Source organism: Apteryx mantelli, chromosome 12 (genome assembly GCF_036417845.1).
Source record: "Apteryx mantelli isolate bAptMan1 chromosome 12, bAptMan1.hap1, whole genome shotgun sequence".
In the NCBI taxonomy this organism is placed as follows: domain Eukaryota; kingdom Metazoa; phylum Chordata; class Aves; order Apterygiformes; family Apterygidae; genus Apteryx; species Apteryx mantelli.
Window position 1 is genome coordinate 25,807,916 of NC_089989.1, and position 16,780 is coordinate 25,824,695.

Sequence of the window (16,780 nt, forward strand, 5' to 3'; positions counted from 1 at the left end):
TCCCACAGAAGCCTCTTTCCTTGTCCTCTACCTCTTTCACGTCACAGAAATGCTGAAGTGTAAAAGGAAAAAAAAGGTGCTTTGAGTGATGTTTTTCTGGATTTCCGAAGGGACTGGGGTTGGGTTTCAGCTGGGGTCGCCGGTTCTGGTCTGACCGGAGCTAGTAGTGCCAGCGCAGGCTGGTACTTCCCGCTGCGGAAGAACAGCTCTCTGAGCTGCATGGGATTTTCATGCTGGGAAGTACAATAAATCAGTAAATACATATGGCGCCAAAGGGAAAGAATGATCCTGCTCTTAGGATCGCTGCTCTCAGGCCCCACGGACCACCGTGGGAGCCGGGCGGGCGATCTCAGGCCGTGGTCTGTGCAGCTTGCCTCCGGAAAGGGCCCTGGGGGGATGTGGTCCCCCACGAGGAGCGAAGCGTGGCAGGCCCGGAGCGCCCTGTGCTCCCAGGCAGCTGCTCTGCAGTGGCTCACTTCTTCTCTTTAGAAAGCGCTTTAGATTTTTACATCAAATTAAAGCAGTAATAGTAGGAAAGAACCAAAATAGACTTGGAATAAAAATATCATCAGCACCAGCTGTATGGGCCAATTAAACTTTAACATTTCACAGGTGTTGTCGGGAAAGGCATATCATCTCCTCAGACAAATTAGCTTGCTTCACAATTCCTAGGACTTTCATCCAAAACATTTTTAAGCCTTGAAACTGGGAAACAAATATGAAAGCCTCTAAGCTGCAAACACGTAGAGCATCTAATGTGTCATGTAGTATACAGAATGTGGAAAAAGGGACAGACTGGCGGATGCTATTGCTAGGCCACTCTCCATTATCTTTGAAAGGTCATGGAGAACAGGAGAGGTGCCTGAGGACTGGAAGAAAGCCAATGTCACCCCAGTCTTCAAAAAGGGCAAGAAGGAGGACCCAGGGAACCACAGGCCAGTCAGCCTCACCTCCATCCCTGGAAAGGTGATGGAGCAGCTCATCCTGGAGGCCATCTCCAAGCATGTGGAGGAAAAGAAGGTGATCAGGAGTAGTCAGCATGGCTTCACCAAGGGGAAATCATGCCTAACCAATCTGATAGCCTTCTCTGATGGAATGACTGGCTGGGTAGATGAGGGGAGAGCAGTGGATGTTGTCTACCTAGACTTCAGCAAGGCTTTTGACACTGTCTCCCATAGCATCCTCATAGACAAGCTCAGGAAGTGTGGGTTAGATGAGAGGACAGTGAGGTGGATTGAGAACTGGCTGAATGGCAGAGCTCAGAGAGTTGTGATCAGTGGCGCAGAGTCCAGTTGGAGGCCTGTAGCTAGCGGTGTCCCCCAGGGGTCAGTCCTGGGTCCAGTCTTGTTCAACTTCTTCATCAATGACCTGGAGGAAGGCACAGAGTGCACCCTCAGCAAGTTTGCTGACGATACCAAACTGGGAGGAGTGGCTGATACACCAGAGGGCTGTGCTGCCATTCAGAGAGACCTGGACAGGCTGGAGAGCTGGGCGGAGAGGAACCTCATGAAATTCAACAAAGGGAAGTGCAGGGTCCTGCACCTGGGGAGGAATAACCCCAGTCACCAGTACAGGTTGGGGGTTGACCTGCTGGAAAGCAGCTCTGCCGAGAAGGACCTGGGAGTGCTGGTGGACACCCAGTTAAGCATGAGGCAGCAATGTGCCCTTGTGGCCAAGAAGGCCAATGGCATCCTGGGGTGCATCAGGAAGAGTGTTGCCAGCAGGTGGAGGGAGGTGATTCTCCCCCTCTACTCAGCCCTGCTGAGGCCACATCTGGAGTACTGCATCCAGTTCTGGGCTCCCCAGGACAAGAGGGATGTGGCACTACTGCAGCAAGTCCAGCGAAGGGCTACAAAGATGATTAGGGGACTGGAGCATCTCTCTTATGAGGAAAGGCTGAGAGAGCTGGGCCTGTTTAGTTTGGAGAAGAGAAGGCTGAGAGGAGATCTTATCAACGTGTACAAGTATCTGAAGGGAGGGTGTCGAGAGGATGGGACCAGACTCTTTTCAGTGGTGCCCAGTGACAGGACAAGAGGCAACGGACACAAACTGAAACACAGTTTCATCTGAACATGAGAAAAAACTTCTTCACTGTGAGGACGACTGAGCACTGGAACAGGTTGCCCAGAGAGGTTGTGGAGTCTCCTTCTCTGGAGATATTCAAAATGCGCCTGGACGTGATCCTGGGCAATGTGCTCTAGGTGACCCTGCTTGAGCAGGGGGGTTGGACTAGATGATCTCCAGAGGTCCCTTCCAACCTCAACCGCTCTGTGATTCTGTGATGACACTGGAAATGTTCTGCAAGCTGCAGACCCTATTTTAGTTTTCTGTTCTCTCCCTCATTCTTTCCACCTGCGCTAGTAAGTCGCATGCTAAATCGCCTAGGAACAGCAGGAGAAATAAGGACTGTCTGTGAGCAAACGGTCTTGGATTCTGTATAGAGGTGCCTCAGCTGCACTTGTGGCTTTCCTATGACGTGAAGAAGACAGGGCTTGCAGCATACCCCGTATATACATATAGGTAGGTTATAATTGCCCTTGGAGCCCTGTGATTTTTCTGGGTACAGTTCCTGATTTATAAGTGGTTGGAGGTTGTAATAATGCTAGTAGGACAGCTGTTGGATTTCCTAGCTGTGAGAGAAGGTAGGTTTCCAGAGCTGCAGGGCCATGGACAAGGCAGTGACCATATCCAATTTCCTGGAGCATCAGCAAGCCTTCGTTTGGTTTGGGGATTTGTCACCACTGGGATGAGAATTTTCCAGTACCAGCCCCAGGCAAAAAATGGGAAATGAATGAAGAAAGAGAAGGCAAAAAAGCAGTTTTTTCTCCCTCCCATTCCTTGTTCATGTCTCCTAATCTGTTGGGTACATGAAGTATTAATAATACATTTTGCCTAAATTTCCTAAACAGCCCATTAGCATCAAATGATACTTTACAGCCTACTTTTCATGGGGGGACTGAGTTATTGCTTTAGGAGTGGAAAGCGAGCAAGAATTGTGACTTCTTCCCTCCTCGTTCTCATTGTTTTAGCTTTTTAGGGAGCATTTTACACTACGTTGTCCATCTAGCCTCTGCTAGGCGGTGGTGAGGCAGGAGGTCTGGGGACGTCGTCTCCCTGCCAAGGGTGGTGAGCTTGGTGACCCACTGAGTCTGCCCTTGGTGCTGCGAGGGGCAATGACGCTGTGCTCAGTTGTCACCTGTTTTTTGTCTTGCTTGCTTTGCTTGCTCAGTTGTAGCCTCTACAGTCGGCCTGGATGTGCCGCTTCCAGTGTAGTTTCTCTAAGTAAGTCTCCACTGAGCGTTTGAAAGGTAGCATCTTCCAAAGTGAGTAAATTGGCTAAATCTGGTCGGACTTTTATGGGAAGCCCCTCCTACGCTCAGAAGCTCTTCCGCTCTCCAGTTTGTGGTCCTCGTTGCAGACCATGGGAATACTCCTTTGGGAAAAGGTCGCAGTAAATTTGAATATCAGCAAAACAACGCTGCTGTTCCCAAACTTTCACGCACAGCCTTATTCTTGAAAATAGCTAGAGATATTTCTTGTTTTGGTTGAAGCTCTCCCAGTAAACAGTCAGCATGAAGTCTGGAGAAATTTAGTCAAAAGTGCTAAGATTTGTCAAGTCACAATCAGGTGAACAGAGAGGATTTTCTATTAGCTTGATGGCAGCTGGCACTAGCAGCCCTTGCGGATTGCAACGTTAACGTGCAAAGAGCTAACGAGTGTTAGGCCCTATAATTATATTCTGCATAATACTGAAGTGCTAGGATACTGACTGATGAGGTTCCTGGGATGCATGCTTGCCAGGACATGTGCGTATGGAGAGATTCATATCCTTAATGAATGTGTTTCATTTGGATGAGTGATTTCGTGCAGCAACTGCTCTTCATAGAGTATAGCAGCAATGCTTATTTGAAAGAAATGTGTTGAAGACCGATGACGTAGCTGCTTATTGCACCAGAACAGGTAATATAGGTAAAGATAGGTCTGATGTAAGCCTCATACTGAGCATTTTTAGCTGTAAAAGTCTCTTACTGTGTAAAAGTAAAGGAAGAAGGCTTTTCATGCTACCTCTAAACTTGCAAATCATGCAGCACTTTTGGGAAAGCAGTGAGAGACACAAAGCACCATTGCAGTCATAGGCTACCATAAATGCACCTCATTTTCTGGTAGGGCCTGAATATCTCTCTGAACGCATGCTGTCTGATTTGTGTATTTGTGCATCCTGATAGCATTCATCTGGTTTGATCCAGCACTGCTCCCACTTCCAAACCAGCAGCGCTGCATCCCCTGGCAGCAGCCTGGAAGCCTGCCGCGTTCCCTCCGCTTGGCAAGCATCCAGGAAGCACTGTGTAGTTAAGATTTAAACTGCAATCATCAATTACCTGATAATCACTATTGGTGAAATTATATGTACCGGTTTTAAGACAGTACAGTGACTAGAAATGTAGCAATTTATCATGAGTATAATGGCCTTTTTATGTGCACAAATTTTTAAATACAATTTCATAAAGAGACTGCCACAAAACATGATTTACTAGGGCAGTAAAAGATAAAGAAATTAGCTAAAGAGTATGTGATCTCTGAGCATCTAAATCCTTGAAGTTAATAGAAACTTTGATTAGCTCCAGTGCTTTTAAAACTTTTTCTAATGGCTATTTGTTCCGCATTTCATTTTTTAAAAGGTGGTGAACTTGCCTTATTATTGCTTTCCTTATTTTACAAGTTACCTGCAAAAATCCTGAATATTCAAAAGCAAAAAGTAACAGAGCCATGAAGAAATTTTAATATTTGGCAGATGGTACGGAGTGGTGGTTCAAATTTTCCTCTGGCAATAAATGGGAAAAGAGCTCACAGTACACGGCTGTTAGAGACAGGCTGTGTTTAAAATGAATGGATTAATTGGGCAAGTAATGATGTATAGAACAGCTCTGCATTAGTGCAGAAACACTTGCGAATTTATTGCAAAAATTCAGCCAAGCTTTAGCATCTATTTTATGTTCACAGGGGTGATGGGAGAGTATGAGCCAAAAATAGAAGTACAGTTCCCAGAAACGGTTCCCTCTGCAAAAGGAACAACAGTGAAACTGGAGTGCTTTGCCTTGGGAAAGTAAGTTCTGATCCATTATTATTACTTCAGCTCGCTCAGTTTTACAGTGCTATATTGTAGAGTTCACTGGATTCACTAACTATTCATGTTACTCAGCAGGTGCTATTTTTTTCTAGCATTTGTTACAGGGAAAGGACTTGGGGAGTTGGGACTTTGCTCACCAAAAATTTAATCTCCCAAGGAGGAGAAGAGATGCAACTTACTTTGGAAAGATGTGTCTGTGTGTCTTCTGTTCCGAGGCAACACTTAAAACATGTCTCTTGTTACTGGAGTAAATATTTGCAACACTGTTAAGATGAACCTACAGGATTGGCAGGAAAATGGACTTCTTATCACAGCAGCTACCAAACTTCAGCTTTGTGGAAGCAGCATGTTTATAATATAGCTTCTCCCGCTTTTAAGATAGACTGTGTGAGTGAGGCACCACTGGTATAAATATATATTTAAATTTAATTTATATATATGTACACACACACCACCCACAATAAAATTGCCCTGGACCTTGGCAGAGGCTTTAGAGTGACCATATTTTCATCATCCTCGACCATGAAACAGAATTAAGTTGATCAGACAAGTGAGTATCAGGATAAGACCCTGAGCCGTGACCCAAATTGATTCCTGTTGTATTTCACTTCAGATAAGCCCAAGCTCAAGGATATGCAGAAACAAATTAGCCTTCTCTCACTTCCAAAGGAAAACATGAGAAGCACAAAGTTGCAAGCTGTTGTTTGGTTATCAGGTGAGAGGATCGAGAAAAGCAGTGGAGCATTTCTGACAGCGTTTCAGAGGAGGGTACCACCTCCTGGTCTCCCTTGGTACCTGTTTCTTGGGCATCGCGAAGGGCTGACTGTTGTCAACAGAGTCCTCTTTCTCTTAAACAGTAGTTGAAATTGGTTTTGCTGCTGGACCAAGATTACAGTCCAGATTTCCAAATGAAACCACAGTTTGTCAAGAGACCGAGTTTGTTGTTTGCAGGATGGATTCAGTGGATCCAAGTCTGCTTGTCACTGGAAGCTGTTTTCTACTTTTCTAAGCATGACTGAATAATCAGTAAAAGGACACAGCTTTTACTATGAGTCTTATTTTGCCATATTCTTCTCATTTAGCCCAGTTCCTACTATTAGCTGGAGGAGAGCAGATGGGAAACAAATACCCAGAAAAGCCAGGAGACACAGATCGAATGGAGTTCTTGAAATCCCAAATTTTCAGCAGGAAGATGCTGGACTCTATGAGTGTGTAGCTGAAAATGTGAGAGGGAAAAACGTGGCACGAGGACAGCTGACATTTTATGGTAAGCAGACTGCCTGTTTTCAGAGGGTTTTATAGCATGAATTGCAATATGCAGTAAATATTTTGTGGGAAAGTCATTTGGGGGTATATTTTTAAAATTACTTGCTTTACAAACAGTACTTCTCAGAAAGGGTGTAATTTGAAATAAAGCCCGAGTAGTGCATATTGATTGAGACTCAGATCTGTTAGAAAACAAAAACATAACGCTGGAAGGACATTGGCATGGTAACGTGCAGAAAGCACTAGCTTATTTGCCTTTTTCTAGCAGCAAATGTAAAGCTGGTTCTTCTGGTGAAGCATTTTGGTGGTTACAGCTTGTGATTTATTATGTATGTGTTGCCCCACAGTATAGGTATAATTTCCAGCTTGTGTTAGTAAATGGTAGTTGCTTATAAGTGACTCAGGACTGCTTTCCAGAGGGGTCAGTGGTGATTGTTGCACAGCCTGGAGAAGTCGGGATTTAACCTGCAGAATCCTTTCCACCGAAAGACTCTGCGTCTGCTCCTGGTAGAATCAAATCACAGGCATTGATCCAAGCACAATATAAATGTAAAATTTCAGCTTCATACGCTTTCTATTTTAAGTTTGTGTTGGTGCCTCTAAATCCTAATAGAAGTGTCTGCTCATCCACAATCTTCTGTTGGAAACAGCTCCATCTTTCCAATCGTATTAGCTTGTGGGAAATGAATTGAGCTTGCAGGAGCAAAGTTTGAGCTGTTCTGAGTTGCTACAGATGTACTTGTGTAGGAGGCTGAGCAAGAGTCACAGAAAGTTTCCTTAGAGCTAAGGATGGGCTCTTGGTTTGGTATGTAGTTTCAATTTGATATTTTTTTTGGAAAGAAGGCTACAGATTACACACTCACCCCACATACGTGCCTACAAAGACCTCCCCACAATCGTAAAAATATTTGTTTTGTTGCTACCATGTTATCATCTTCAGGAGCATAATAAAATGTCATTCTTTATTGAACACATGGAGAGAAATTCAGTGTTTCCGCCACCAAGAATGCTCCTGAGGGCCCAGCTTCTGTCAGCTGGGAAGATTGGGTTGAACTCCAGAGATAAGAAAAATATTTTTTGATTTATAGTAAATTTGCTACAGAAAAAGAGTTTCAGCACACTCTTCACAAAATGGGTTTGAATATGGTGAGCAATGTAATTCCCCCCCTCCCCGCAAAAGTATAGAGAGACGTTTTAAAATTGAAAAACTTTCTAAAGGACATATTTCGTTTAGAAATCTCTTGAGGTTTTTGATTTTCCATTTCAAAAGAGCAGTTCTTTCTTTAAAAATGGACTAAATTATAAAATGAGAAAAGAACATTAAAAGGGGTTAAATAACATAAAAACAGAGTGAAATCTTTTATGTTAAGGAGATAATTTGGGGTTAAAACAAAATATTTTCCCTTTTTTTTAATTAAAAGAATTGCAGATTTTTGTTCCTCTCCATCACAAACTGCATGTTTGTCCTGATTTTTCCCAAGTGGAAACTAAATGAAAAGATTCATCAGTTGTACAGTTCTGTGCAATCCAAGACCAAACCTGCCTTTTTTGCTATACTGCTACCAGAGTATATACTGGATTATAACCTAAATAACAATGAATTTACCAGTTTGGATTCCATCGCTGGAGGACAGCAGTTCACACACAAGAGCTACTAGCATGACTATTGCCAATTTTCACACGCACAGGTAATTTCAGCAAAGCAGCTAAGGATTTTATGGAAAGAATAGTGGGTATTTGTAAGGCTGGGAACTATCTTTACATCTGCTTTCCTTCATGTAAGCAGAGGACTTCTTTATCCAGAGCTGTTTAGCCTCTAACCTGTACTAATTAATGTTTTTAACTGTAACAGATTAAAATATTGTCCTCATTGCTGTTACCTTCAAGGTGATGAGTTCCTAGTCTATAAGTATCTAGTTTTCAAGGATGGCTTGAGTTTGGCAAGCATTTAGTATTGCAGATGGACTGTTTTTTTTAAAACTTGCTTTCTGCAACTAGACTCGAGTTTCATGCGGCACTGAGAACTTCTAGGGAAAGTAACTTCCTATAAACATTTTCTACGAATAGTTCAAGCTGAATGAAAGTATTTTCCTTTAATCATTTTTCTTTTTAAAGCTGAGAAATACTGTATCTTTATTGAAATATAACTGTAATGTTGGCAAGGCTTTCCAAGTTGTTTTTAGGGGGTCGGGGTTCACGTCCTGAGAAAGGAACACTCCAGAGTATTTGATAGGGAAAATCAGATTTGTCACTTACTTGCGGCATTGCTCCGTGAAATGCTCTATCGCAATGTGTGCCCTGGAGATTACGATCTGCCTCTAACAGTGTTACTCTTTTAAACTGAGTTATCTGCCTCTATGCATAGTAGAAAAAAAGAAGAAGAAGAAAAAGAAAATGAAATTCAAATTTGCCTGCTTGCTGCAGATAACGCAGCCATACCTCCGTTGTCAGCTTCTTCCAGGGCTCCTGGAGGTTGTCAGGAAAGGCTGACTTTCGTTGTATTTCAGTCTTGTATCAATGTTTATTTTTTTCTCTGTTAGCATATCAGTGACACTAAAGTTGTTTGATGTTCTCATTGCAGCAGGAAAGGTTAATTAAATGTGAGATCCATTCTTCCTCCGTTTCCTCTGCCTTGAGCCCCTATGAGAGGTTGTGTTTTATTGTTTTCCAAGAGCACATGTTCCGAGTGCCGTGTGTCCTACTTGATAGATAGTCCTACATGATAGAAAACGTGTTAATGCTAATACATTTACAGTGACTAATACCTGTTTTCTTGATTATTGTAACTCTAAATGGGATATAGCTTGTTTTTTTTGTCGTCTCTTGTCTGCCGTTCCCAGCCAGATTGTGGGTCTGAAATTAGCTCCTGCACACTAGCAGATTGGAAAGCGACCCCTTCTTTCTTGCTCTTATTTAGCAGCCGTAAACGCGTGTCGCGCCGCGTTCCTGACTTTGCAGCTCGCTCCCCGTGGTCCGTACGCTTTCGCGCGCGAGGCCGGATAAAACCCCCTTTGCTGCGGAAGGTGAGCGGCGGGCGCGAGCCTGCCTGGCGCGGGCTCCCCGTGGCAGGAGGCCTTACTGCCGCAGCCCTGCGCCGCCTCCCGCGCTTCCAGTCCAGGCTTTTTCGTTGCACTTGGAAGCGAGGGTCCGCCAAGCTGTCAGCTGTGTGTTTTGATGCGCAGCAATACAGAAGCACTCACGTTGACCTGCTTCTATTTTTAATCTGACTGCTCATAAATTTTAAACTTTATAACCCTGCATGAGGCAAAGATTTATAGCCTGAGCAAAAAACAACCGGTTTTGGCAGAAATGCAGTAAACAAGATTACCTTTCCCAGCTAATTTCAGAAAAGAAATGCTTTTTCTTTCGTAAAACCAGCATCAAGGAGATGCTTATTCATTATTCCTGGGGATATTGTTTCATTGGTGTTGAGTTTAGAAACCCTCTTCCAGGATGCCATTTTAGTTAAATCCTCCTTTGTCAGCCGGTGCCCACCCAAGGTTGTCCTGAGTCGGGGCCAAGAGGCACCGGGCAGACGCACGAGCCCGACAGGCTCATCAGGCAACACTGGCCTGCGTCTCCGCTGCCGGCGGTCGCTGAACGTCACCATTCCACCATACAAATGGTGGTGTGGGACTTCTTTTTTTTTTTTTAATACGAATTTTTAATATGAATGTGTTTTTCTGCACAAAGTGGCCACTTCAGTTCCCCTTCAGTGTGCTTTTAGACTTTTCTGTGTTGACTGCGTGTCACTGAAGAAAATGCAACGCTTTGGAAATCCCCATTTCCCTGCCTGGAAGACACAGTCTGAATGAAGGGAAACAAGGTAAAAAAGCTGCTGGCCCAGGCAACCGGAACATATGCACGTCATTCCCTGGCACAGCAGGGCCGAGAAGGCGCAGCGGTGCCCGTGCTGGCGCTGGGCAGCGAAGGAGCTTCTCCGGGCCGGGCCGGGCCAGGCCGGGCTGCCAGCAGGGAACAGCCCGGGCGGATCCCGGCAGGGAGGAGGAAGACGAGGAGGCTGGGACTGCACCTCCACAACCACCAGGGACGTGTCTTCTGCCAGTGTTACGACCAAAACCATGCATGGTGGCATTGATGTTTCCAGCCAAATCAAAGCTGAAAAATTTCGGTACCGAAACGTCACGTGATGCCGGTGCGGAGCCTGGTACCGACTGGGGGTAGCCGGTGTCGTTCGAGGAGTCCTTCAGCTTCTCTCTCCTGGCCAACGGGGTCCCCATCAAGCCCGTGTCTCACAAACAAGATGAGGAGAAGATTACAGTTAAAATGATTTCTAAAAGTGTCAGCATAGCAGCATCTGTATTAGCAAAGAGACAGACTTATTTGTAACTAATTACAATTCTTTGCAGCGTTTTGTAAACTATTCACTAGAATCCATTTAGGCGGCTGGAGCATTTTTCAGATTAAACACGTTTCAAATCAAGGTCCCACCAGTATTTTATACAGCTTCTTGATTTTACAGTGAAAAGAGTCCCACTTTCATCAGTGGGCCTGCTTTTTATGTGTGCTAAAGCTTTATGCCACTCTGTAGACCAGCATAAAACAACCTGAAATGTAAATCATATTATGCTCTTTATTATTGTTAGAGCTGTAAAAATGAGATTTGCATAAGAGAAAATCAGGGAGCAGTATGCCTCTGCTCCATTTATGCCTCAGATCGCAAACCATTTGCTGAAAATTTAAAAACACTTGAAACCAAATGAGCCACTGGGCTGATAAAAATACAAGAAAATTAACATAAATAGCACAAGTGTATAATATTATTAATTATAATTTACATACCTCACTAGAAAAACCAGTTTGTTACCTGTTATGTAGACACACTGGCAATCAAGTTCTTTCCTTCAAGCATCTTCATGTTAATTTTATTTAACGTTCTCAAATCTTGTGTTGTTTCCAAATATTGTGCCAATTTAACTCTTGGTTAACCACCACTTAAACATGTGGCAGCAGCCAAATGCATCGTTGCATGAAGAGGAGTTTGGGTTTGGGAGCAGTCATTCCAGCACCCTCTCGCGGTTGGTTACATTCCCCCTTGGGGAGAATAACTGCTCGGGATGAGAATGTCTTGATTCTTGCCAGTGGATTGTGTGTTTTCTCAGACTTCAGTGCAGGAGAGAGTAGCTCCGAGTTTTGAATAATTTGCTGCCTGAAGTAATGGTCCTGCATCAAGAGCAGGTTTCTGCAGAGAGAGCAGGCGTTTTTCTCCCCCTCTGCCCCTTTCCAAGGGATATCTGGAAAACTGTGCTTGTAAAGAAAGCAATTTTTAAATGACTCAGGAAAAGTGCTCCGGTTATTATCATTTTGCCTTGTAAAAATAGCTCTTTGTCAGGAGAAGCAAAAACAAAAATTAGAATTAAAATGTGAAGGCTACTCATAAAGCACCCCACATGTTCCCTACACCCCTGGGTGGCTGCGATCTGGAGCATCTGTGGTTGCAAGAAAAACAAATCCCTGAGGACTGCTGGTCACAGATGGCCCTGCAGTACTACCGGCCTTGGTCCCCGATATAAATGGGGAGAAAGACTTGTAATGGTACAGGAGAGTTTATGGAACAGGAAATAAATAAGAGGAAGGGACCTTAAAAGTTGTTTTTATCAGTTAGGTTAAGTCCTTCATATTCTCCTCCATTTCTTTTCCTCTAATTTGTAGTATTTTAGTCGCAGCCAGAGCTCCCAGGCAGGTTCCTTATGATCAGTGCCCTAGAAAAGCAGCCACGAGACACCTCGCCTGCGTGGCAGGATTTGGTGAGCTTCCCAAAGACGCGGACCCATGAAGGCAGGTCATCTCGATGCCGCAGGCAAGCAAATGACTTTGGGGAAGGATTTGCAGAGCTTCGCGAGTTGTATAGATTTCAAATAGTTCTTGATTGGCAGTGGAGGTCAGGAGAAAGGGATTAAGAGGAGGAGAGGAAGAGAAGAAGGGGGATGGGGATAACTTTGCATTTCTGCGATCATTGGGAATGCTAATGAATTGAGGACATATGGGTTGTGTTTACAGAAGCTACATCCCCGTTTGGACCGGGATGACGTGTGCACTCGTCTGCACCAACTTTATACACTGGCTGCATTCTTGAGTTTTAATTACTCATGTATTTTCCCCATCTGGTTTGCTTATTTCTTCTGTTTGGCTTTCTGGTCTTCAGGCTTTTTTGGGCCCGGGCTCAATCTCAGCATCTTTTGAGTAGGTATAGTGACGGATGGTCATTCAGCCTTTCCTCTGCCCTTAGTGATGAATTACACAGCCTGCGCTAGGTCATCAGCTGCTATAAATTGGCTTAGGAACACTGAAATCAATATACACCAACCAAGAATTGGATTTAGTATATGTATTAGTACCTCATTTGCTTTAGTCTTTTTGGCTGTTCTGAACTCACAGAGAAGTACAAAGATATAGATTTATTACTGTTTTATTTCTCACATTACTCCCATAATTCTTTGTTTTTGTTACTTATTTCTGATGCCTTTTAGGACATGTTTCTGGTCCGGCTTTCCAGTGCCTGCTTTTGCCTTTCAATTTATTATAACATGTACAGGCACATTCTAGACTTTTTTCTTTTAGAAGTAAGAGTATATTTGGGCAAACTTTCTTAATTATCTGGTCTAAAGTGCCCCACTTTGCATTTGTGAAGACTGGCAGGTGATAAAAGGTAAAAAGATTTTTTTCTAACCTGTGCCATCATTTTTATTCTGTCCACCTGAGTATGAATTCAAGACTGCTCTCATGAACTAGGATAAATATTTCTTTCTTTAAAAATATCCATGTATAAGTGTCATCCTTATATTTTTAAACTCCTTCTTCCCCTGTGTACATTTAGCATATGAATTTTTTTGCAACTCAGATGAATTTTTTATGATCTTCTCTGTATTTTTCTTTCTTTACAACTGTATTTTTTCCTTCATGATGTTTCCAACCAAAGCCAGTAATATCAAAGTACTCCTTGCAAGGCCAAAATATTTGCAGTCCCATCACATGAAAGATTTCCTATTTTCTCAGCACCACTGCAATAGTACTAAAGACTTTGCTAGAAGAGCGCTACCAGTCACAAATTAGACCTCGTCATTATATTTATCGATGTAGCTATACCTGAAAATGTTGTAGTGTAGAGCTGGTTTCATATCCTTGTTTTAGTTCTTTTAATTATCCTGCTTGAAATCTTGTGTCACGTTACCCTGCCGTGGTCCGATCCCCGATGGGAGGCTGTCAAATTTCATTAGATTATGGCAGCTCTCATTTGGTGGCTCAAACACGTTTGCTACCTGAACCAGCCCTGGTGTATTGCTCAAGACGGAGTCAGGAGCGTGCCTGGTGCTGTCGGAAAGGAACCGTTCAGAGGAGAGGTTGACCTACTTAGAAACGTCTCCCAAAGAGCAGCAGAGAGCTGCGCTAAGCTGCTGGGAAGCGAGGGGCTCCGCTGGGTGCAGGGCGATTTAGTCCTGACCTGTTAGGCTTGTTCAGAAGCGGCTTTAGGATAGAAAGTTCACCCCGTTAGAAAAGCCCGCGCGCGAGAGCAGTGACGCGGGCTTCAGGCCTGTAGCTCGCAGGTGCTGCCCGGGAGGTTGAACCGAGTTGCACGTGGGGCAGCCGGAGCGCCTGTCCTGCACTGCGGGCACCGTTGCTCAGGCTCCGTCTCACCTCTCTGACCTGCAGACGGTCACAGAAAGACTGGCCAGGTACCGCTCTTCGGCTGGGCTGAGTAGGAACTTCCCTTAGTTGGGAGGTCTGATTGCTGAAAATAAGGAGAAATGCTGAATTTTTCTTATTTTCCTTCCTGTTTAAGTAAGAGGGCTTTTATTTTTTTGCATAAGTTATACACTGTAGCACCCACTGTGCCTTCTATGGGTTTTTTTTCTTCACAGGTAGGTTTTGTCTGAATATTTTTGTGTTTTTATGGTTTTGTGGGAAATCAGTAAACCACTCAGTACTGCAAAAAGGAAAATGGAACAGTATGTGATTTCATAGAGCTCCTTTGCCTTAAAGTCATAAGACTCTCTTCAAAATTATGAGTCAGAAGTTGCTGGAACAGTAAACCTGTAGACTCTTGAGTGATTTGCACATGTCCTTGAGCCGGGGAGCCTGTTGCAGTTGAGGAAGGAAAGTCGCAGTTCAATGCAGTTGTTCAGGTTCTTATTCCAAATGACAAATTGACTTTCATCTTGCTGCCTTTAAACACTTTTCATATCTCTTTAGATACAGATAATAAACAAGCTTAAAATATTACGGGGTCAGGAGGGACAGTCAGAGAAGTAAACGCTGCCTGCATCTCGCGCTCAGCTACTCCTTTACCTTCCGCTCTGTCGTTACACTGTTTGCCTTGTTGCTTTTCTTGCAAGTCCCTTGGAGTATTTCTTGTGGCATATTTAAGATTCTGTGCGAAATTCTTTAGCTTTCACCTATGCTTTGTTGTTTATAGACACTGTGAGAAGGGAAATACTCAGTGTGGTAGCTGTGGGATTAAGTGCACATCTGCCATATCCTGAACGGAGTTTTGAAAAGGAGCCCAGCTCTTAGAGTGTGTATCTGCAGGACCATGTAATGATAGGCATACCAATATTTTAGGCATAGCCATACCAATTTTATGCTCAACTTCCCATTTTTTTACAATATTTTTTAAATTTATCCTTTCAGGCCTTTCTCTGGCTCCTCTCCTTATCCAAAGGAGAAACAAAAATTTGTTGTCCTTGTTTGAGTTATCTTAAATTTGTTTTATCTGATTATATGGGGAAAGCATTAACCAGGTTCTTGGAGACCTCTGCTGGTACTATCCTCCTACTAAGTCTCTCAGATTTTCTTATCTCAAAATAGGGCAAATGACCATTAAAAGTCAGAAACCCACTGTCTTTTATTGGGACTTTCTGAGAAGTATTGTAGATAAATCTAGACTGATGAGGTTTGTGAAGGTATAAGAAATCCAGAGTTTTGTATGATCTTCAAAAACACATGGCAGTTTTAGCTGAAATTTGCTCTGCATGCGGAGTCTGACCAAGCTTCAGCTGTATGTTTAAAAAAAAAAAAGATAAAAATACATGAAACACAACTAAAAATATAATCACCTAAGTGCCTGAAAACTGCTGATGCTAGTTTTCACCAAAATCTATCAAAGTATAACTACAGTGTCTGCCTGCTTTTTGACATTCCAGGCTTGTTCAATGTCATTAATACAATTATTGACTCCAAAGACTTCTCTTACATGTAGCAATACTTTGTAGATCTGGCCGTAAACTAGAAAGACCGAGAAGGTATGATTTTGACCTGAAATAGTGCATATAACCAAATAGTCCAAAGTTCTTACTTTAATCTTAATTTCAATGAAGAGAAAGCTCTAAATTACAATTTTTGAAACCGGATCCTAAAATTTAGAGCTTTGAAGTCTAGCTCATTTAGACCCTGAATAAGAAAATATCTCTATTTGAAGGATCAGGGGTCTAGCAATGCCATTTGTTGCCCCGGGGCAGCACAGGAACTAGTGTGTGGTTTGGGTATGATGATAATCTGACTCTGAGTTTCTGAAACTGCTAGTTTTCATTAATTAATCTGTATTAAAAATAAAAGTTAAGAAAGCAGATTCTAATTTTGCACATACCAGCAAAAAGCAGAACTGAACTCACAGGAGAAAAAAAAAGGATCTTCACAGAGTTATTAAACATGTTATTAACTCCAGCGCTGTGAAACGTGCTAATAAGGAAATATGTGGCCGTTTCGTGGCACGTAGAGAGGGCGCGCTTGTTTACAGACATGAGGCTTTACCCGTTGCTTCTGCCTCGCAGCTCAACCCAACTGGATTCAGAAAATCAGCGATGCTCACGCCGCGATAGAGGAAACGGTCGCGTGGGAATGCCGGGCGAACGGGCGCCCGAAGCCCTCGTACAGCTGGCTGAAGGACGGCGAGCCCCTGCTGCCCCAGGTAGGCGCGCTGGGAAGCCGCGGCCCCGTGCCACAAGCTCTGCGCGTGCTCCGGTGCTCCGCCAGCTTCCTCTTCCTTTTTTTATTGCTTTTGAAATAGAAATACAAATCACTGTGCTCTCAAATCCCCCCCGCTGTGCAGCCAATTTCTCGTCACGCTGGGCGAGTGCCTTTGTATGGCGCTGAGTTCCTGGTCTGGGGAAAAACTGCCCCTTCCTTTCTCTTGGGCAGGCTTGGCTTCAGGAGAGCTTTGCTTAATGACAAATAGGAGGTACAGCAGCTGTACATTTGAAGTTCCTCCCTGAAACGAAGGATTCGCAATACAAATCTAATAGTGGAGGGACCCTCGTGAAAAGAGGGAATGGCTAAGTGGGACTCTGGAGCCCGAGGCCGTAAAACGATTGCCCTGAATTCATTTTTTCAGTGTACAATTTTCAGGTGAACTTCAGCTGTTAATGAAAC

At 43.6% G+C, this 16,780-nt stretch overlaps 1 protein-coding gene across 1 annotated transcript in view; it reads left to right on the top strand.

The window, feature by feature from the left end:
• LOC106497361 (contactin-4) overlaps positions 1 to 16,780 on the top strand; it is a 344,686-nt gene that overhangs the window by 256,223 nt on the left and 71,683 nt on the right. Inside the window, exons 8-10 of the mRNA XM_013958278.2 lie at positions 5,002 to 5,104; positions 6,211 to 6,395; positions 16,183 to 16,319. Coding sequence (XP_013813732.1) covers positions 5,002 to 5,104; positions 6,211 to 6,395; positions 16,183 to 16,319 — 425 coding nt within the window. The remainder of the gene's footprint in view (positions 1 to 5,001; positions 5,105 to 6,210; positions 6,396 to 16,182; positions 16,320 to 16,780) is intronic.